General features: G+C 40.6%; 1 protein-coding gene across 4 annotated transcripts in view; it reads left to right on the top strand.

The window, feature by feature from the left end:
* LOC129821714 (fibroblast growth factor 12-like) overlaps positions 1–24,455 on the top strand; it is a 120,450-nt gene that overhangs the window by 78,699 nt on the left and 17,296 nt on the right. For 3 of the 4 annotated variants that reach the window (XM_055879298.1, XM_055879299.1, XM_055879297.1), the window contains 2 exons: positions 18,777–18,887; positions 23,238–23,341. In XM_055879298.1, coding sequence (XP_055735273.1) covers positions 18,777–18,887; positions 23,238–23,341 — 215 coding nt within the window. Of the gene's footprint in view, positions 1–12,775; positions 13,944–18,776; positions 18,888–23,237; positions 23,342–24,455 lie in introns of those variants that run through there. The other variant, XM_055879296.1, reaches the window with a different exon arrangement.

The raw sequence follows: 24,455 nt of genomic DNA, 5'->3' as shown, positions 1-24,455 counted from the left end.
ACCCTCTGGCTTCCCTCTCTGTTTTGTGCGTTATTGTTTGTCATGTGGGTTCTTGTGCTTTGGATATATTGTGTTTTCCTTATTGGAACATTATCTTTATTTTTGAGTAAACTTTCGGACTATACTCATATCTGTGTCCTGCGCCTGACTCCGCATTTTTTCCATTCACCAACACCCTCACAAGTGCATTAACTTTTTTTTTACAACATTTAGAAGGATCAGCAGCAGAGTCAGAGATGGAGCTTAAAAAGTAGCTTGATTTAGGTTTTCTTAATCAAAACAATACATATGTTTCTCAGTTGTCTGAAAGAATGCCAATCCACTACAGTCAGTTATCCTTGCTTTGTCCAAGGCCTGGTCTGAATGAGCTCAGATAGATCCGAAGAGCTAACCCTCCATATCTTTAACTCTGAATTGTTTAAAAGGGGCAAGTTTATCTGCCAGATAAATAAATATGGAGGCTACACTTTCTAGAGCCAACTCAGGATCAAGAATAGAGGAGACAGTGGATCATTTAGAGTAGAACATTTCATCAAAAATCCTGGAGAAAATAACATCATAACATAAAACTCTCCTCGAGGACAGCAAAAACGTCACCCTCACGGCAGGCAGCGAGTGGATCGATCCGCCTGTCCATTGACACTCAGCTGCAGCGCTGGTGTTGAGTTTTCCCAATCGATAGGGAAAGTGCACCCTCAGAGGTCACGGAAATGACATCATGGTGATTGTGAAGGCATGCCATGCAACACACACACTGTTGAACAGCAGCACTGTTGAAGTTCTAATTTAAGTATGCTAAAACAAGGCTTGAAGGAAGTTGAAGGTAGTTTCTGGAGCCATTGCTAACTAACATTAACCTTTTAAAGTCTACAGGAACAGCTACCATGCAGAAAGATAAAATGTTAGCTGTTCCTGTAGACTTCCAGTCATTGCGCTAGTTAGCAATGGCTCCTGATACTACCTTAAATTTCCTTCAAACTGCATGCAGAGACATACAAATGCTATCCGTGAGTTCATGAGTAGAAAAAGAGGTACATTTACAAAATGTCACACCATCCCTTTAAAGCCATGTGTAAGTCAATAAAAGGAGGGAACAGTTACTGTATATTCTGTGTTAGGATTCACCAGTGGCTTGAAACAGGTGGATTAACCTCCTTATTGGCCAAAGAATGGGTGTCTAAGACTGAAGAAGAGTTGTGATTGGGTGTTAGGTGCTGACACCTAGATTGGATGATCTGCTTGGTCAAATGGTTTTGGAGGTTATTGCCTGGAATTTCATCAAGCAAACTTTCATAACATTTTAATTGCGTTTTATTTCTGCAGCATTTTCTAATTATGACATGTTGGTAGCACTTGTTGCGCTACAAATGTTTTTCTGGAATTTATTTCCTAATTACATAGTAAAATGGTCATAACACAATAGTAAGAGTAATTATGTAAGAGATAATTCTTTAAATTACCTTGGAAATAATGGACGACACAGCGGAGTTCATTTTTCGAATGTAATGTACAGAACGGAGGCGTAGATCCCACTTGTACCACAGTTGCCAAAGCAAACAATACTAAAGCACACATTTACCTGTATAAATAACATGTTTTCCACTATTTCCATCATGATTGCAACTTGTCCCGATATTTTTTCCAACTGTCCCGATATAGGAAGTTTATTTATTTATAGGGGACAATGCACATTCATCAACATCAATATTACAACAATGCAACATTCATGTAAATGTCCCGGGGTTAGCCAAAAGCTAATTTGCACCAGTAGTCCCAGGGCAGGTAAGGGCAATTACACAGCCACAATTGAAATACTCATTCAAAATGCAAATTACATCCAATAATATATCATTCTAACAACAACAACAACACTATCATCAACTGTCGTCTTACATATGCGGAACCACATAAATCATGTGTACAGGTTTGGATAGATTTGAGCCATGTTTTCAATTAACATTTTAAAAGTACAATAATCCGTGCAGCTTCTCTAGTCCATGGGCATTGCATTCAAGTATATTGTAGCTCTAACAGAGAAGGCCGATTGACCAAATTTACTGTGTCGAAAAGGGACAATGCAATCCCCTCTAGTTACTGCCCTTGTTATACTAGAGGTGCTTTCCTTGAGCATGATATTTAAAATTTGATTGAACCTTTATTTAACCAGGTAAGCTAGTTGAGAACGAGTTCTCGTTTACAACTGCGACCTGGCCAAGATAAAGCAAAGCAGTGCGACAGAAACAACAACACAGAGTTACATGGAATAAACAAGCGTACAGTCAATAACACAATAGGAAAAAAGAGAGTCTATATACAGTGTGTGCAAATGGCGTGAGGAGGAATGGCAATAAATAGGGTCAGGTTGAAATAGTCTGATCTCTTAAGAGTTTTCCTGCAAGTTTTGTTTTCCCAGTTTATATTGAAATCGCCCATGAAGATGATCTCCTTAATGATCACATTCTTTAAGCATGGCATTTAGAAGGTCATAAAACGAGATATCAGATTTCGGTGGTCGATATAATCCAATAATAGTGAGACATATGAGGGGAGAGGAAGACATTCAGCCCCATATATTCAAGGTCATTGGCATGTTTCCAAATGATACGATTGCATTTAAAGTTATTTTTCATGTACAAAAGCAATCCACCCCCTCTGTCTTCTCACCTGTCCCTCTTGAATATGGAATATCCAGGGACATTCAAGGCAGAAATAGGGTAAGATTTCTTCAGCCATGTTGCAGAGAAACAAATTCAATACATTTTCTACCTGTTCACTGTTAGAAATAATACTACAAATATCCAGATTACCTAATATTCCTCAATGGTCCCAGAGTAATTTAGACTGATTAAAACCTTTTGTCAATAGGGGGGCGCCATTTCCACTTTGTAAAAATTAGTTCCCAAATTAAACTGCCTCGTACTCAATTCTTGCTCGTACAATGTGCATATTATTATTACTATTGGATAGAAAACACTCTCTAGTTTCTAAAACCGTTTGAATTATATCTGTGAGTAAAACAGAACTCATTTTGCAGCAAACTTCCTGTCAGGAACTGATAAATCTGAAATCGGGGGCTCTGTTCCAGGGTCAGTTTATAAATTTGCATGTAATCTATGGGTCGACATGCACTGCATACGCCTTCCCCTAGATGTCAGTAGGCAGTGAGAATTGGAATGGGGGTGTCTAGCTAGATCTGAGGCGGAACAAGACATGTTGGAACGGAAGGACTGGTCTTTTCATGGTTTGACCTGACGCAGGAAGGACCTCTCCATCGCGCTCTGAAAAGCTTTCGTTTTATAAGTTAGATATCTCCGGCTCTGATTTAATTTGATATATGTGTTAAAAACATCATAATGTAGTTATTTTAAACCGAGTTATATCAGTTTAATGCGATTTTCGGTATTTTCTTTGTTCTGCGTTATGCTGAGTTGGCCACTTATGCGCCACATGGCTAACGTTTGCTGCTAATTACACAGTTGAAGACGACATTCTACAACCGAGCAACTATTATTCTGGACAAAGGACAACGTGTACAAGATTCTGATGGAAGCTCATCAAATAGTAAGAACTATTTATGATGTTAATTCATATTTCTGTCAAATGTTAAACTATTATTCCGCCATTAATTTCGGCGCGGTCTCGCTTTAACGTACGCTGTATGTCGTAGTAACGTTAATTTTAAAAATCTAACACAGCGGTTGCATTAAGAACTAATGTATCTTTAATTTGCTGTCCAACCTGTATTTTTTTGTCAGGTTTATGATTAGTTATTGATTAGATTAGGTGCCTCTCCCAAGATTTCTCCCGACATTTTGTTTGCAGTTTGGCTACTATTCACATTGTAAAACCACGATTTGTGCAGCTAAATATGCACATTTTCGAACAAACCATATATTTATTGTGTAATATCATGTTATAGGACTGTCATCTGATGGAGTTTGAGAAGGTTAGTGAAAAAATTAATATCTTTTGCTGGATTATTCGCTATCGCCAACGTTATGTTGAATGAATGGGGCTGTGTGGTAGGCTATTGTAGTAAGCTAATATAATGCTATATTGTGTTTTCGCTGTAAAACACTTAAAAAATCTGAAATATTGGCTGTCTTTCATTTGCTGTACACTGTGTATTTTTCATAAATGTTTTATGATGAGTATTTAGGTAATTCACGTTGCTCTCTGTAGTTATTCTAGTTGCTTTGGTGAGAGTTGTGATGGTGACTGCAATGTAAAACTATGATTTATACCTGAAATATGCAAAATTTTCTAACAAAACATATGCTATTGTTAGTAAAACGTTTACTGTTGACAGGAGAACAAGAGGAGACAATAGGACGAGGTGGATAATTGTATAATAAGGCAGATTTATTCAAGTGTAAAGATATTAGGCAAAGCGTGCGGCACGGCTCTTTCTGTCTGATTTGTATGAAATCGTCCGGAAAGAGGTAGTTTCAAGAATTGTACAGTACTATATAGACAACAAGCAAAGTAGGTAGATCTGCGAGTCCGGCCTTCCGATTGGTCGATCTGGGTCTTGGGTAGTCCTGAACAGGCCTAGTGTCCACGTTCCATTGGTTCCTGAGATAGTTCTTTGTCCTGAGCTCCAACCAGGGGTTGGGTGTGTTCTGTGGTTATTATGGGGCAGGGGAATTATGTGTGTCTGTAGTTGGTGTCTTTAATAAGTCCAGCATATGTCCAAGAGAAATGAGGAGTATGTATATTTTTGATTAAAATATGGCTTATGTTGAAGTGTAGTTATTGCTAGTTTCCAGTCTCTATTACAATTTCTTACACTATACAATAAATCTGTTATAAGACTGTCATCTGATGAAGTTGTTTTTTGGTTAGTGACTATATCTTTATTTGGTCGAATTTGTGATAGCTACCTATGCAGTAAAAAAATGGTGGGGAAAAAAAGTTGGGTCTTTTGCAATCGTGGTTAGCTAATAGAAATACATATTGTGTCTTCCCTGTAAAACATTTAAAAAATCAGAAAGGATGGCTGGATTCACAAGATGTGTATCTTTCATCTGGTGTCTTGGACTTGTGATTTCATGATATTTAGATGCTAGTATTTACTTGTGGCGCTATGCTAGGCTATGCTAGTCAGCTTTTTTACTGATGAGGGTGATCCGGGATGAGTACCAAGTAGAAGTTACCGGTTTGAAAAAGTTTAATGGTACAATGTTTTCTAATAGCTGGTTTTAATGTCCATTCTAGAATGCCTTTCTAACCAATCAGATACAAGTATTCAACAATGCTGTGGTATAATATTAACTTCTTTGGGCTGCAAGCCCGACGTCGGTACACTTATGACAACAGCCAGGCCAAGTGCAGGGTGCGAAATTCAAAATATATTTTTTAGAAATATTTAACTTTCACACATTAACAAGTCCAATACAGCAAATGAAAGATACACATCTTGTGAATCCAGCGAACATGTCCGATTTTTAAAATGTTTTACAGCGAAAACACCACGTATATTTATGTTAGCTCACCACCAAATACAAAAAAGGACAGACATTTTTCACAGCACAGGTAGCATGCACAAAACCAACCTAACTAACCAAGAACCAACCAAACTAACCAAGAAACAACTTCATCAGATGACAGTCTTATAACATGTTATAAAAATGTGCATATTTGAGGTATAAATCAGTTTTACATTGCAGCTACCATCACAGCTACCGTCACAAATAGCACCGAAGCAGCCAGAGTAATTACAGACACCAACGTGAAATACCTAAATACTCATCATAAAACATTTCTGAAAAATACATGGTGTACAGCAAATGAAAGACAGGCATCTTGTGATTCCAGCCAATATTTCCGATTTCTTAAGTGTTTTACAGCGAAAACACAATATAGCATTATATTAGCTTACCACAATAGCCAGAAACACAAGCCATTTACCAGCAGCAAAAGTTAGCGATCGTAACAAACCAGCAAAAGATATATAATTTTTGACTAACCTTGATAAGCTTCATCAGATGACAGTCCTATAACATCAGGTTATACATACACTTATGTTTTGTTCGAAAATTTGCATATTTAGAGCTGAAATCAGTGGTTATACATTGTGCTAACGTAGCATCTTTTTCCCAGAAAGTCCGGATATTTTTATGACACAACTATTCTGACCAAATAACTATTCATAAACGTTACTAAGAAATACATGTTGTATAGGAAATGATAGATACACTAGTTCTTAATGCAATCGCTGTGTTAGAATTCTAAAAATAACTTCATTACGACATCCAGCTTAGTTATAGCGAGAGAGTGCCCAAAATCTGGGCGCAAACTAATAGTACACATGTTCGACAGATATGAAATAGCATCATAAAATGGGTCCTACTTTTGATGATCTTCCATCAGAATGTTGTACAAGGGGTCCTTTGTCGGGAACAATCGTTGTTTGGTTTTAGAATGTCCTCTTCTCCAGTCAATTAGCACGGAAAGCTAGCAAAGTGGCGCGAAGCTCTCCTTCGTGAACAAACGCAGACAAAGCAACACGCCTAACGTCCCGAAAAAATTTCAATAATCTAATAAAACTATATTGAAAAAACATACTTTACGATGATATTGTCACATTTATCAAATAAAATCAAAGCCGGAGATATTAGTTGTCTATAACGACAGCTTTTCAGAAAGCAATACCAGGTCCCTTCTCGCGCGTTCCAGAAAACAGGAAATTGGTGTCATGCCAAGAGCTTTTATTCGACCTCAGATCATGTTATACACTCCATTTCTTCTCTCACTGCCTGTTGACATCTAGTGGAAGGCGTATGAAGTGCATGTATACTAATAAATATCAAGCACATTTATAGGCAGGCCCTAGAACAGAGCATTGATTTCAGATTTTCCACTACCTGTCAGGAAGTTAGCTGCAAAATGAGTTCTGTTTTACTCACAGATATAATTCAAACGGTTTTAGAAACTAGAGAGTGTTTTCTATCCAATAGTAATGATAATATGCATATTGTACGAGCAAGAATTGAGTACGAGGCCTTTTGAAATGGGTACCTTTTATCCAGGCTACTCAATACTGCCCCTGCAGCCCAAACAGGTTAATTAGTTTGCACCATTTGGTACCAGGTAATTACCAATTTTAGAAAATGATTTTATGTACCAGCTAAAATACCCATTGATTCCTCATAACACTGGAGTTAAAACCATGAGTTTAAGGTACTTATAGTATAACAACATATACAATTTATCCAAATTGTCTTTCAGTCATGCTTTTGGGTGGCCCCAGCGGGAATAAAACCCACAACCTCTGGCTTTGCAAGCACCACACTCAATCAACTGAGCCACTCACGGCCACAGTATCAGCAGCCAACTGTAGGCCTACCACTGCTGATTCGCTGAAGCAGGTCAGTGAGAAAACTAATCATGGCATCCTCTCTGTGAGTCACATGGGTCCTCTACTCTCAGCTCTGAGGTGATCAGAGCTGGGGGGGGTTGAGTGGCAATCAGGAGAATTATAGAGAACGAGGTTGGCAGCCAAACCAAGCTCCATGCAGTCTAATGGTTTACATGCCCTCTATCCATTCTGTCCCATCACTGTGTATCATGCAGAGCCTGTATAGATCATATCTTCTCGGTCTGTAGAATAATCAGAAATAGATAACACGAAGAGAAGCCTACTTTTGCATGTTTCATTGATTTACAGAGAACTTTTTGATTTTGTAAATAGGGATATTTTAGCCTATAGTTTGTTAAAGACAGGAGTTGATGGGAAATTTCATCACGCAATCCAGTCTCTTTACAAAGTAGCAATTGCTTGTGTGCGAATTAATGAAAATTGTTCCGATTGGTTTCCCACACCCTCGGGTGTAAAACAAAGACACGCCTTATCACCGACTGTTTGCTATGTTAGTAAATGATTTTGCAAAATATATTAAACAGTTAAACATTGGAGTAAGATATGATGAAATGTTAAGTATCCTTTTATATACTGATGATATTATTTTGATGGCTGAAACTGAACAAGACCTGCAGAACATGTTATTATGTGCAGTCAATTGTTGTAAAAGATGGAGACTCATGACTACCGGACAAAAACACAGATAATGCATTTTAGAAAAACGGGTACTAAGAGAAGTGTTTTGGTGAAGACATTCTTGAGTTCAGTAACAATTCTATATATTTGGTCTTTTTTTTTTAATGAACATATTACCTTTCTATACGAAACATCTGCCCTGTCCGAATCAGGAAGTAGAGCTCTTGGGGGAGTTATAGAAAAACAGAAACACTCAAAGATATTGGTTATGCTACGTATTCCAAACTGTATCAGACATGCATGTGTCCTGTTCTGGACCATTCAGCAGGAGTGTGGGGTGCAAAGAGGTATCTCAAAAATGAACATATCCATAACAGAGGAGTACGTTACTTTTTAGGTGTCCACAAGTTTGCACCTATACTTGCAATAACTGGGAACATGGGCTGGGAACCCTGTGAGGTGAGATGGAAGGTGTGTATGGTGAGACTTTGGAATAGACTGTTGGATATGCCGACATCCAGAATAGCTAGTAAAGTTTTTCAATTGGATCTATCCAAAGGGGGAGCCTGGGCAACTTAAATGTCTGACCTTTTCCAACGGTCTGACTGTGAACATCCTGTATGAAAACCAAATTAAGGGAGACAAAAGACCTCTCCAGTAGGTACCAAAACATTCAAGGGCCATTTTCTCAAAAGTTATTAGGGCTATCTTCTGTATACCACCCCTACCTTGTCATAGCACAACTAATTGGCTCAAATGCATTAAGAAGAAAAGAAACTCCACAAAATAACTTTTAACAAGGCAAACCTGTTAATTTAAATGCATTCCAGGTGACTAACTCATGAAGCTGGTTGAGAGAATGCCAAGATTGTGCTAAGAGTCTTGGTGGTTCCAAACATCTTCCATTTAAGAATGATTGAGGCCACTGTGTCTTGGTTTCATCAGACCCGATAATCTTGTTTCTCATGGTCTGAGAGTCTTTAGGTGTCTTTTGGCAAACTCCAAGCTGGCTGTCATGTGTCTTTTACTGAGGAGTGGCTTAGGAATAATCGTGGTGGTTCCAAACTTCTTTCATTTAAGAATGATGGAGGCCACTGTGTTCTTGGGGACCTTCAATGCTGCAGAAATGTTTTGGTACCCTTCCCCAGATCTGTGCCTCAACACAATCTTGTCTCGGAGCTCTACGGACAATTCCTTCGTCCTCATGGCTTGTTTTTTTCTCTGACATGCACTGTCAACTGTGGGAATACTCAATACTCTCAATACGTCTCAATACTTTCCGTAGGTACTGTGTATGTATGTATGTATGTATGTACGTACAGTGCCTTCAGAAAGTATTCAGACCCCTTGACTTTTTCGACATTTTGTTACATTACAGCCTTATTCTAAAATGGATAAAAAAATCCACATGAATTCCCATTCAGTCACTGACCGATAAATCTCCAGTCGTCGCTATTAGGCCTACTGATTGATCAACTTTTACTTGTGACAAAGTCAGCAAAGGACATCACTGCATTTGGAATGCATTTACAGCCCAAATGGACTCAACCAGAAAAATTATACGACACAACTTAGCCCAGTGGGCATGCGTCATGATGTAGCCCAGGGATGAACTCATAATTTTGTATTTTTATTTATTATGGATACCCATTAGCTGCTGCCAAGGGCTCTTCCTGGGGTTCAGCAAAATTAAGGCAGTTTATGCAGTTTTAAAACATTACAATACATTCACAACACACTGTGTGCCCTCAGGCCACTACTCCACCACTACCACATATCTACAGTACAAAACCCACGTGTACGTGTATGTATAGTGCGTGTGTCTGTTTGTGTTGCTTCACAGTCCCCGCTGTTCCATAAGGTGTATTTTTATCTATTTTTTTAAATCAAATTTTACTGCTTTACTACTTGATGTGGAATAGTTTCATGTAGTCATTGCTCTATGTACACGTGGGTTTTGTACTGTAGATATGTGGTAGTGGTGTAGTACTGTGCGCCTCCCATAGTCTGTTCTGGACATGGGGAATGTGAAGAGGCATGTCTTGTGGGGTATGCATGGCTGTGTGCCAGTAGTTCAAACAGACAGCTTGGTGCATTCAACATGTCAATACCTCCACTTAAAGTTAATCTCTCCTCCACTTTCAGCCAGGAAAGATTGACATGCATATTATTATTATTATTATCTCTCTGTGTACATCCAAGGACCGTAGTGGCTCCTGGCACCCACATATTTGTATTTTTTATTTTACCTTTATTTAACTAGGCAAGTCGGTTAAGAACAAATTCTTATTTTCAAATACAGCCTTGTTCAGGGGCAGAAAGACAGATTATTACCTTGTCAGCTCTGGGATTCGATCTTGCAACCTTTCGGTCACTAGTCCAACGCTCTAACCACTAGGCTACCTGCCTCCCCATGCGATCAGAGCCGGCCCTAAGCAACATGTTGTTGGCCCATCCCCAGTCTTTAATATGATATCTGGTGAGGGTCCCTAACAGAATCAATGGGGGCCCCCTTTCGGTAATTCAACCATGATTACTACAAGTATAAAACCCGTTAGCTGACATGGGCTAATTGAGTGACTGTCAGTGAAAAACTGCTGCTCCACATCCACAATTGACCTTGTATATTCTACTATTCTAACTATCAACAGTAAGTTGAGACCCTGATTGAGCCCCCCCCCCCCCAAAAAAAAATGTCCCTGTGCCACATGGAACAAGACCCTTTTAACCTGCATCGGCCCTGAGAGATGCACAGCGAGGAGTATCCTGCGTGAATAATTTGCGCTTGACACGACAGAGGGGTTTGGAGAGAGAGAGAGAGGCCCGCTCGGTGATCCATTTTAGAACAGCATGAGTGTGTGACTTGTTCACGGTGGACGATTCACTTGCGTGCGTGTCACTCGCTGTAACCTAAAAAAAAAAAGCTGCACTGGATCGAATTGTCTCAGTTGCTAAAACATGAGAATCACCAAAACACTCCACAACTGCGCTATCATTCCGGACAAATAAGAGATGGGAATATTAAGTGATGGGCTATGACAAGAGATCGCCCTGTTTATGGAAGCGTCCTAAAGCCATTTCTCAGCACAATGTGGTATAGGATAGCCATGAATGATCAGACCATTGGACCTTCATTGCTGATATCATCTGTTTCAATGTGCCTATGGTCATCTATCAAAGCGAATCAAATTACTTTATTGCCCCCCTGCTGCATCTACTTACTTGGATTAATCGGATACAATACATTTTTTTTATTTTTTTTATTAACCTTTATTTACCTAGGCAAGTCAGTTAAGAACATTCTTATTCACAATGACTGCCTACCAAAAGGCAAACGGCTTTCTACTGGGGCTGGGATTAAAAGTATATATTAAACAATTCTATAAATATAGGACAAAACACACATCACGACAAGAGAGACAACACTACACAAAGTGAGTCCTAGACAACAACATAGCATGACAGCAACGCATGACAACACAGGATGGTAGCAACACAACATGACAACAACATGGTAGCAACACAAAACATGGTACAAACATTATTGGGCACAGACAACAGCACAAAGGGCAAGAAGGTAGAGACAACAATACATCACGCAAAGCAGCCACAACTGTCAGTAAGAGTGTCCATGATTGAGTCTTTGAATAAAGAGATTGAGATAAAACTGTCCAGTTTGAGAGAGGTCATGAGCATTATTTGTGAGGATAACATCAAGAAGAGTACATCATTGGATTCCACGCTTGGTAGCTGACATACAAATATTGTATCTGATGTATGTGACATACTCACATACATTATTTGAACAGTTTTAGAAACTTCAGACTGTTGTCTATCCAATACTACCAATTATATGCATATCCTAACTTCTGGGCCTGAGTAACATGCAGTTTACTTTGGGCACGTCAGTCATCCGAACTTCCGAATACTGCCCCCTAGCCCTAAGAAGTTTTAACCATCAGCTGTCAGAGCAGCTTACAGATCATTGCACCTGTACATAGCCCATCCAACTACCTCATCCCCATATTGTTATTTATTTATTGTTTTGCTCCTTTGCACCACAGTATCTCTACTTGCACATTCATCTTCTGCACATCTATCACTCCAGTGTTAAATTGCTAAATTGTAATTACTTCGCCACTCAGGTCTATTTATTGCCTTACCTCCCTAATCTTACCTCATTTGCACATGCTGTATATAGACTTTAATATTGTGTCATTGACTGTACGTTTGCTTATTCCATGTGTAACTCTGTGTTGTTTGTATCGCTTTGCTTTATCTTGGCCAGGTCGCAGTTGTAAATGAGAACTTGTTCTCAACTGGCCTACCTGGTTAAATAAAGGTGGGAAGATTTTTTTTTGCTATACCCTCTCTTTTTCAATTAGGTTTACAGTATAAGGGTAGAAAGAAGCAGTGCCTCGGGACAGCCGGTATCCAGCTGGTCCATGTGTGTGGTAGGCTACAGGTACAGATACAGGCTACTAGCCTAGGGACTAGGTTTGCGTTACCTCGCCCCCAGTCCATGGTCTATATTGCGCGCAGGAAGTATGTCTGGTGCGCGAGATCTGTTTGTGTAATGGAGAACTGCCTTTCTCATAGCCTTGAATTATGGAATTTAACTGCTGTTGGCGCACCTACTGCCAAGCAGCCCACCATCACTTTCGTTTACAATGCACCACCACTACTTCTCACTAACTCTCCCTCCTTTCTCCCTCTCTCTCTCAACCACACACACACTCGCTAAAACCCGCTCCCCCCTCTCTCGCTGGTTTTCTCTCCCTCTCTTTCTCTCAGCCTCGAGAATTCCTCATCCCGAACCACAGTCACGTAGAATTGCATAGAGCGAAAAAGAAAGGCTGATTGCAAACCAGGCAATGAAGAGTGGACTTCACCGGTTGCTTTGATAGTAGTTTTCACCACAGGCTACAAGTGAGATTTGTGCTTCGATTTTTCCCACTGGGCACAGACGTCAATTCAACGACTATTCCACGTTGGTTGAAAGTCATTTTTAAGAAATGACGTGGGAAGATTGATTCACCTAGTGTGCACGCAATGTGTAAGAATGATGTCAGTTTAGGATGCTCATTACCTGTCATGGCAACATATATTTTCCGACTGTTCTTCAACTTGTTGTAACTCTCCGTCTTCCAGAGAACATTGAGGTTTCGAATTTGGCTTTTTTTTACGTGTGGCTCGAGTGTCGAGCCCGTAGTAGACCAAAAGGCAATGCCGTCCGCGGGCTGGTGAACAGTGTGTCCGCGTACATGAACAGTGAACTCAGAAAGTTGTGCAATGTCGAGCACTAGAAATTGACGAGGAGTGAAAACGATGGATAATGAAACTATTCACGGGACATTTTATCAGGATAACTGGGAATAATCTGGACTGGAGATAAAGAGGAGTACCTTGGAGAAACAATGTGCTGAATGTAAAATACAAATGAGTTTATTTAGAGATATAGTAGCCTACCTATTTGTAAAGACTGCCTTTGCAATATTTCATATGTATATCGATGTTGTTACCATTATTTAGATCGCAAATATGTTTGATTTCAGCATTCAGCAAGTTCAGTCATTTTATGCACCTTACCTAACGTTACATATTTATCATTATGGCGCACTTATGCAACCTTATGCATTGGACCAGCCATAACCAGCACCCTCAGCAATATCTTGACAACATCTCGCTCATAGTAGATGTGGAGACGATCCAAGTGGTCTACACTAAGGTTAGTCTACCGGGGAGATGGCGGCGGCGCTCGCCAGCTCCCTGATACGACAGAAACGTCAAGCAAGAGAGGCAAACAGCGAAAAGGTCGCTACTTCGAAACGGCGCACCAGCCCCAACAAAGATCCCCGCTCCTTGTGTGAGAGGCATATATTTACTGTCTTCAACAAAATTCGGTTCTGCAGCGGCAAGAAAAGACCAGTCCGCAGGAAGCCAGGTCAGTGACCTCAGAGCAGGGCTGCGTTCAGTACATTAAAACGTAATAGAACGTTCAATTTAACGGAAACGGCGCAGTACTGAACGACCAGGGAAAAACGGGGAGGGGTTGTGTTGTGGCTTCAAAATATATCGCTTCCCTTTAATTGGGTCAATCATTGCTTCAAGCCACACCCTGCACATCCACTGAGCGGAGCAAACATATCTCAAAGTCTGTTCAAGAATATACAAGAACGTTTTGGGAAAACTTGTTGTTCAGTATAAATCATTCCGCAATTTAGCAAACGATTAATCGCTAATTCAGAATTTGCTCAAATTGATCTATACGGTTTTTTTTTATATACAAAAACCATTACAACAATATTAGCATCTTGATTTTTGTCCATAGTAACAGTTAGCAAAATCAGGCAAATTGATGAACGCACACTTTGTTTAACCTCAACGTCAACTTGTTTTCACATTGGATTGTTGTTTTAAGCTGTATAGATAATGTATTTTCATTGTATTTTGAACGCTTTCAGACTGAGCATTTGAAATGTTACAAGCACTTTTGGGGGTCAGGAAAAATGTATGGGAGTAAAAAGTACATATCTTTAGGAATTTAGTGGAGTAAAAATAGAAGTTGTCAAAAATATGAATAGTAAAGTACAGATACTGAAAAACGTACCGACTTAAGTAGTACTTCAAAGTATTTTTACTTAGTTACTTTACACCACTGAGCGTGCCACCATCAGAGTCAAATTCAAACTTTTTGCGTGTTCTTATGTTGGCATAATACATAATTTGAAAGAAGTCCATAACTGAACATTGATATACACATTTGTAAGCAACCTCTCTCCCCTCTTCATTTCACCTGGGGGGACATCAGATTTTAAAAATCCATGTAGGATACTGGTCAAGTGAGTTACAACAGCAATGCACTAAGGGCTATTTAGTCTGGTTGTCTACACGTACATGTTTATTAGTTAGGGGGTTGCTGCACTGAGTGCCCTTAAAACAACAAAAAACATGAAAATCACATGACAAAACACATTTTTAACAAATCACGTGAGAAATGTCACGTGAAAACAAAAAATGCACGGACCAGACATGGTTTTCGGACACGTGAAGTTTTACATGGATTTTTCACGTGACTCAGACAAGTGGTTTTCCAACATATCACATGTGATATTCTAAACCAGCATGTGCTTTTGATACTGGCGGGATTAGATCCCAGGTCTCTCATGGGAGAAGGCAATGTCTTGACCATGCATATTTCTTATCAATTTCTCTCAATATCAGAATATTGACTGTTCAATTCAAAATAGGGCTGTCAAATGTTTAAAAAAAACGTGACTATCATTCATGTGATGACATGCTATTTATCGAATAATTAACTATATTAACTATACTATTTAAATTAATCATGTAACAATTAACTAATTAGTATCTTGGGGCACCATGGGAAAAGTTTGTTTAATGAGTTACCGTTTCCCGAATTAACTCAAGAATATATCGGAATATCTTGATATCATAACAGTCAATAATTAATAATTTCCTCATATCAGTCTCATTCTGAATGTTGTTGACCTCGTAAATCTGCACGAACCCTAGCCTAAATGATGAATCAGTGATACGCAAATTGGCTTAATTATTTACTAACGAACTAAATAATCATGCAGAATTACATAAACACACACAGTATAGATTATCGATTACTAACATAATGCAATTTAAAGTCCCTAGTGGACTAACCTGATATGACTGTTTGGTTACACAATGGGAAGGGAGGGGAAAAAATAAAGAGTGGGAGAGACGTGGAAGCTATGCTCATGAGAATGAATACTTTGCACATGAACGATCGCTCATTTGAAAAGAATTGCAATGTACACTACCGTTCAAAAGTTTGGGTCACTTAGAAATGTCCTTGTTTATTGAAGAATAGCACATTTTTGTCCATTAAAATAACATCAAATTGATCAGAAATACAGTGTAGACATTGTTAATGTTGAAAATGACTATTGTAGCTGGAAACGACTGATTTAAACATAGGCGTACAGAGGCCCATTATCAGCAACCATCACTCCTGTGTTCCAATGGCATGTTGTGTTAGCTAATCCAAGTTTATCATTTTAAAGGGCTAATTGATCATTAGAAAACCCTTTTGCAATCATCTTAGCACAGTTGAAAACTGTTGTTCTGACTGTTGTTTAGACTGGTTGAGTATCTGGAGCATCAGCATTTGTGGGTTCCATTACAGGCTCAAAATGGCCAGAAACAAATTCTTTCTTCTGAAACTCGTCAGTCTATTCTTGTTCTGAGAAATGAAGGCTATTCCATGCGAGAAATTGCCAAGAAACTGAAGATCTCATACAACGCTGTGTACTACTCCCTTTACAGAACAGCGCAAACTGTCTCTAACCAGAATCGAAAGAGGAGTGGGAGGCCCCGGTGCACAACTGAGCAAGAGGTCAAGTACATTGGAGTGTCTAGTTTGAGAAACAGACACCTCACAAGTCCTCAACTGGCAGCTTCATTAAATAGTACCCACAAAACACCAGTCTCAACATCAACAGTCAAGAGGCGACTCTAGGATGCTGGCCTTCTAAGCAGAGTTGCAAAGAAAAAGCCATATCGCAGACTGGCCAATAAAAAGAAAAGATTAAGATGGGCAAAAGAACACTGGACAGAGGAACTCTGCCTAGAAGGCCAGCATCCCGGAGTCGCCTCTTCACTTTTGATGTTGAGACTGGTGTTTTGCGTGTACTATTTAATGAAGCTGCTAGTTGAGGACTACTAAAATATTAACTTCTTGATTATGTCCAAAGTATCTGTTAGCAGAATCAGGCAAATTGATAAAGCACACTTACTTTAACCTCAATGTCAACTTGTTTTGACATCACATTGTTTTTAGCTGTATAGATAATGTATTTTGGATGTTTTCATTGAATTTTGAACGCTTTCAGACAATATAATTAATCACGATAAAAAAACGTGTGCACTAAAATGACAAAATGCTAACTCGAGTAGCCTAGTGGGGAGCGGCAGGTAATCTAGTGGTTAGAGCGTTGGGCCAGTAACCGAAAGTTTGCAGGATCGAGTCCCCGAGCTGACAAGATAAACATCTGTTGTTCTGCCCCTGAACAAGGCAGGTAACCCACTGTTCCCCGGTAGGCTGTCGTTGTAGAAAGGAAGGTGTCTGTTTATATTAATTCCAAAAGAAAACAAATTCACACATTTTCAAATGCATCCTATTTAAGCCTGTTTATTAAATGTAACAAAAACCAATGGACAGCTAACATTAACAGAAGCTAAACATGGCTAGCTAGGATGAAATGGAAGGCTAATAATAGAGTGGATAGCTCAGAAGTAAGAAATCATTATTTTTATGCTCAGGTAGGTAGGCTACGTAACCTTTTTATAGGGTTACAGAATTTGCAATTCCACATTTGGAACATTGCTACCGCAACACACCTTTTCACATGTGAGGAGAATAACACTTTCACCCCCACATGTGAACTTACAATGGTTGTGACATTTCTTAAATATGAAACTGCAAATGTGATTTTCACGTGATTGCTTTTCAATTCACATGTAAGGTGAAAACATGTTATTCTCCTCACGTGAAAAGGTGTTAACATGTAGACTGTACATGTGAAAATATGGTTTCACATCAAATCTACGTTCAACATGTGAAAACATACATTTATCATGTGAACATGTGATTTTCACATATTTTTGTTGTTGTTGTGCGGGTTCCTCCAGTACTTGAAGTGAAGGAAGGCACACTAATGAACTGGACCAGAGCTATTAGTGTCCAGGGTAAGGTGAAGCATTTTTGGTGAAGAATGCTTTATTGATCCACCCATGGGCCAATTCTCACAGTTAGGCTACAAGTTAGTTAGAGGTCTGAGAGTATCATATCTATCACCGATGGATGGAGAGGAGGTGGACCACACATTTCTGCATCATATTTAACGTATCTCTCCCCCTTTCAGTGTTTCTATCAGCCACTGGGTCCACCTAATCATCAGCATTTAACTGGCACACCGACTTGCTCTAAATACTGCTGTATTTTAGTCTTTGTCTGTCTCTTCCTGCATAATTTGGGTGTTAGGCAGCTGTAGTGCCAAGTTTATCTGTCCCATATTGTGCGCCCAGTTCATGATCTGGAGGTGGCTTCTTAGACCGTTTATTTTTCAGTTCAGTTTTGACCCACCAACTGAAACTTTTTTTTAAATCTACAAGACTGGGAGATGGTTTAGATTGTTTTCCACTGATTAGTGTTATGTTGGTATCTGCATGCTCTGAATGGCCTTAGTACAATTAGCTGTTGCGATTTAAAAGCCTCTTATTCTCTTTACCATTGAGTGATCGTCTGAGGAGATGGTGAGAGGGGATCTGTCTGCCTCTGTCATGATGGGAGGCATTGTTTACTTGTGTGTCATCACATGTATCACATGACAATTCATTCATCATGTAGCCTATCACATGGTACTGCACTAATGGGTACTAACTATACTGCACTAATGGGCTTACACTATACGTTTTTTCTGATAATGCGACCTGATCCGACCAGGAAGAACTCTGGGCCCTAGTTATAGTCTATAGTTCTTCCTGGTCAGCCCCTAGTCATTGAAATGGGTACTAAGGGTATGAGGGCATGGCATTCAAGTGTTTTGGTGCCTAAGTGACCTGGGCCGTGGTCATTTCAATGGAAAACTAAAATGAGCTATTCTTATTGGACACATTCAGGTAGTTCCTCCCTGTTTCAGTCCATTTTATTCTGTTTGGTGCTTAATGAACACGACCCAAGCAGCTAGCTAACTCTTATCCCTGTCGTGTTATATTGCAGAGCCGCAGCTGAAGGGCATTGTGACTCGACTGTTCAGCGAGCAGGGCTTCTACCTGCAGATGAAGCCGGATGGCACTATAAATGGGACCAAGGACGAGAACAGCGACTACAGTGAGTTTATATGACACACATTACAATTCCCAACATGCACATCTCCTATCATACAATTTGAAAGTGCAATATACTTTGTCCTGGCGAGGTCACGTGGGCCCAAAAAACTGCCTAGCCCTTACGATAACAAATGCCATTTCATCATGATAGTGTACATGGATATTGACACAACGCAATCTAGAATTCCATAGATAATCACCTGTGCAAGCCTCAACACTCCACGCACACCCGTCTGCATTACCTTCACACACCCCGTTGAACAGGGTTACATTTGGGTCACTTTCACAAACACAAACAACTCTGTGTTTGACCAGCTAAATCTGTGCAGACACACCGGAAGGAGTGGAGTTGAATAGAGAGGACTGATGGATTGCTCGCACTCTGCCACTGTGTATTTCTCAGCTACGCGAGCCAGTTCACCACTACTATCAGTGTCATTGTTCTCCTCTCTGTTTTCTCAAACAATCTGTTAACTGTTGGGCCAGGAGCATTCCTGTCCATCAGTCTGGTGGGAAGGGGATCTGTCCCCTCCTTGACTTACATGCAGTATCAGGCCTAGAGGTACACAAGTTACGTGCGTGCACACCATGGCTTGTGTTCCTTGTGTGTGCACACACACACTAAAGTGACAGTTTAATAGATACAGGAGTCACTTGATAGAGTTGAAGTCCAGAGCAAAGTGTTGGCCCTATAAGTCACTTTTATCCAAAGCGACGTAGTCATACAGTACTTGCATACATTTTTGTATGGTGGGTGATCCCACCTATCGAACCCACAATCCTGGCATTGCAAGGGCCGGACTCTACCAACTGAGCCACAGAGGGCCACTCATCCAACCTGTGTGCTCTTGGAGTGAGGCACAACATGTTGCCAAGGACAGAATGAAGTGGAGGGAGCTCATTGTGTCTCAATAGAGATGAAGAGTATTAAGTAAGTAGTTAACCTGTGCTTGGTCGATTCACACTACGACTATTTCCCTATAGCAGAGTGTGTGTGTTAGCGCTGCAGCACACACTGTATTGCAGGGGCGAGATTACCTACTGTACCTGGCAGTCGTGAAATGGTAGAGAAGAGTGGGCGGCGGCAGCCGCAGTTCCCACAGTAACTCAATTCGCAACTCTGCTGAACAAAAAAACGAAGGAAAGTCAAACTTCCTCTTCCCTTCTTCACTGCTGTACCAGCGGGAGAGAAGAAGAAGAAGAAGACCTCTCGTTGTATCAGAATGAAAATATCATAGCATATGAGTCTCCAGAGCTTCAGGGGAAGGAGAATAGAAGAATCAACAGCTGTCAATATGTTAGGCTTATTTCGTTCGCATCTCCTACTCATATTGAAGAGATAGATAGAGAAGCCAGAAGTTAACCCAATGAGCTCTATCAGAAGAGAGGAGAAGAGAGGAGAGGAAAGCTGATAAGAGGAGGATGGGAGAGGAGGGGAAAAGAGGTAAAGATGGGTGAAATAGAAGGGAGGAGGAAAACAGGGCTGAGGAGAGGAGAAGAGGGGCAAGGAAAGGAAAGGAATGGAAAGGAGAGGTTGGAGACGGACCAAAAGCGATCTTGTTTCCCAGCCCAAAACGACTGGCAGTCGCCTGCCCAGTTGTGCTCTTTCAGAGTGGATGGATGGTGGGTACAGTACAGTATGTGTTTTCGTGGAGAGAGAGAAGATTAATGCCCGGTGAGCTGTGTAGCCGGAGGGCTCCTTCTTCATACAGGAGCTCAGTTGCACCCACTCATGATGCTGGAGTATTTTTGCATCCCCTCCTTATCCCTTTGTATTTGTGTCCTTGCGGATTATTTCACCTATCCCTCTCCGTTAAAAAAAGTATAACTTTTTTCTTCCTAGCCCACATCGAAGCATCTCGAAAGGCTTCGTGTTGTTATGTGATCCTTGAAAGATCGCCGAAGCTCTTATTTGTGAGTTTTGGCATTATGGAGCTCCAAGGTTGGCATTAACATGAGGTTTATGGCTTGCCCGAATTACAGTAGGGTGCTTTTATTCTGGGCTTTAGCTCAGAATCCAGGAAGCAGTGGTGAGAAATGCTGCCAGGTCTTAGGATGGTTTTGAGGATATGATGTTAAAGGGAAAATCTGGGATTGGTACATCTGTTTTTGAACCTTTTAATGAATGATTTGATACATAGCCATTCATTCTTTAAAAATAGAATTGATAAAATGCCTCATGAGCTTAGTTCAACTGTCAACTTAAATAGAAGCTTTCTTAACTCCATTGTTTGTAAACAATGTAATTGTAAACAAACACTGTATAGCTTAAAAACGTGATTATGGCCTGGACTCTATCCATAGCACTTTGGACAGCTGACAACTCCTGGGATGCTGGCCCATGTTGGCTCCAGTGCTTCCCGCAGTTGTGTCGAGTTGGCTGGGTGTCCTTTGCGAGGTGGACCATTCTTGATACACAGTGTTGCAGCTCTTGACACACTCAAATCGGTGCGCCTGGCACCTACTACCATACCCCGTTCAAAGGCACTTAAATATTTGTTCTTGTCAGTTCACCCTCTGAATGGCACACATACACAATCCATGTCTCAATTGTCTCAAGGCTTAAAAATCCTTATTTAACATGTTTCCTCCCTTCATCTACACTGAATGAAGTGGATTTAACACTTGACATCAATAAGAGATCATAGCTTTCACCTGGATTCATCTGGTCAGTCTGTCATGGAACAAGCAGGTGTTCCTAATGTTTTGTACACTCAGTGTATATTGAAAGCAGGTGCTTCCACACAGGTGTGGTTCCTGACTTAATTAAGCAATCAACATCCCATCATGCTTAGGCTCATGTATAAAAATGTTGGACAGGCCATTATTCTGGCTACAATGGCTAAATCCCCACAGGATGACTATTCCCCCATCCAGAGGGCATGATTGGTCATTGAATGGTTTGATGAGCTTGAAAACGATGTAAACCTTATGCCATATGGCTGTCTCGGTCACCAGATCTCAACCCAATTGAACACTTATGGGAGATTCTGGAGCGGCACCTGAGACAGTGTTTTCCATCAACAAAATACCAAATGATGGAATTTCTCGTGGAAAGGATGGTGTCACATCCCTCCAGACACTTGTAGAATCTATGCCAAGGTGCATTGGAGCTGTTCTGGCTCGCCCTATTAAGACACTTTATGTTGGTGTTTCCTTTTTGGCAGTTACCTGTAGTTAGACAAACTACTATAACTTGATTGATAGCATGACATGGCTTGGTAGCTAGTTATGAGGCTGGGAGATTGGGAACCTATCTAGCTGGCTAGCTAAAGCCAACTCATAAAATGGTACGGGCTAATATTATCACTGGCAGCTAAAATCAAATAAAACGCTGTGTGTGTGACTCTACACTCTCTCTCCTCCACTGGCCTATAGGCATGACGCCCCTGCACAGAGTACACACACACACACACACACATGTACACATTTCTCTTTATCCCACACATACACTCACACGGACTCCACTTCACTCTCCCTCATGCATTTCTTTTGATCCACCCCCATCGTGCTTAGACATCCACACACATACATGCACAGTCACACGCACACACACATCATTTCTGGGCTCTTGCTTCGCTGCTCTCCTGGCCTCTGGTATGTGTTACTCTTTTCTGCCTCCAAAGGCAATTTGTTGGCCAACCAAGGAGCCTGTCGATTTTCACTGAGTGAAATTGAATCAGTGCATCTGACAAGGGAGTGTTGGCACATTCCCCCTTACACCTGAGGTTCGTATCTGATTCGCTTATTACCTTTTCCCCTTATTCCCTCAAAGATCCACCATAGATCACTTTCCTTCCACAGCCTACCTTATTCAATACAATGACCCCCAGAGAACACTGAACCTGGTTTCCATTCAGTCAACACCCTTCCGAAATGTGAAGGTCACAGTGCTGTGATGTTGCTCTACTGCTGTACTGTATTTAAATAGTAAGGTGGGTAGGAAGAAACTGGGACCTTTTTTATACCTGTGTTCATTCTCCCTATCCCTTCCCGTCTCTCTGTCTCTCTGTCTCTCTCTCTCTCTCTCTCTCTCTCTCTCTCTCTCTCTCTCTCTCTCTCTCTCTCTCTCTCTCTCTCTCTCTCTCTCTCTCTCTCTCTCTCTCTCTCTCTCTCTCTGTCTCTCTCTGTCTCTCTCTGTCTCTCTCTGTCTCTCTCTGTCTCTCTCTCTCTCTCTGTCTCTCTCTCTCTCTCTGTCTCTCTCTCTCTCTCTGTCTCTCTCTCTCTCTCTGTCTCTCTCTCTCTCTCTGTCTCTCTCTCTCTCTCTGTCTCTCTCTGTCTCTGTCTCTTTCTCCATGTATCTCTTCATGTATCTCTCTTTTTTCCTCCCCCTATCTCTCTCTCTCCTCAGCTCTGTTTAACCTCATCCCGGTGGGGCTGCGGGTGGTGGCCATCCAGGGGGTGAAGGCCGGCCTTTATGCAGCCATGAATGGAGAGGGCTTCCTCTACACCTCAGTAAGTCCTGCCTCTGCTACTCTAAAACTTGACTGACTCTGAGTGTGTTTTTTGTGTGTGTGTTTGTTTTTGTGTGTTTGTTTTTGTGTGTTTGTGTGTGTGTGATTATATTCTAGATGTATTAAAACTTGTTCGAGAAAAAGTCTTTAGTAACTGGTACTTTTGTTGTACTGGATAATACGGATTTAGTACTGTGTTCCAAGTCAGTTTAGATTCACTGTAGGTCTGCATTTGAACAGGTCTGTATTTGTTCCTCCCAAATGTCACCCTATTCCCTACATACACTCTTCGAAAAAAGGGTTACAAAAGCGTTTTGAGGCTGTCCCTATAGGATAACCCTTTTTGGTTCCAGGTAGAACCCTTTTTTGGTTCCAGGTAGAACCCTCTCGAAAAAGGGGTTCTTCAGATGGTTTTCCTATGGGGACAGCCAAATAACCCTTTTTGGTTCTCGATATCACCCATAGGGCTCTGGTCAAAAGTAGTGCACTGCATAGGGAATAGGGTGCCATTTGGGATGCTGCCTTTGTCTCTTCGGTTATTTATGGATAATAGCTATTTAGTGTCTGCCTCAGTCCTATTCTCTTTCCATCTCGAAATTATATCCGTTCCCTCCTCTTCCTTTTCTTCTTCCTTCCTTTCCCTCCCTCCCTCTTCTAATGTTCCCTATTTCTCCACCTACGTTACCTTTTCTTTCTCCAGTCTGGTGATATATAATCCTCTCTTCAGGTCCCATATTCATCAAGTGTCTCAGAATAGGAATGCTGATCTATGATCAGTTTTGCTTTTAGATCATAAGGAATCAGATTATTATGGACAGGGAGAACCTGATCCTAGATCAGCACTCCTACTCTGAGATGCTTGATAAATACTGGCCCATGTTTTCCCAGTATGTTTTTGGGGTCATCCTCCGGGAACCATGAGAAATAGTACAGTACACACACACACACACACACATAACAACCACTCTCCAAATGGAGATTTTATGAATGCTCTCTGACCATAATAAACTCACTGAGTAATACACTCACTAAACAGGTGTTTCCTAGATGTTTGGAAAATACCATTACCCCCCTTATTTTGGAGCACTATAATGTATCTTGGGACCATGCTTATA

This window comes from Salvelinus fontinalis, chromosome 24 (genome assembly GCF_029448725.1).
Source record: "Salvelinus fontinalis isolate EN_2023a chromosome 24, ASM2944872v1, whole genome shotgun sequence".
In the NCBI taxonomy this organism is placed as follows: Eukaryota; Metazoa; Chordata; class Actinopteri; order Salmoniformes; family Salmonidae; genus Salvelinus; species Salvelinus fontinalis.
This window is presented reverse-complemented; position numbering and strand designations above follow the sequence as displayed.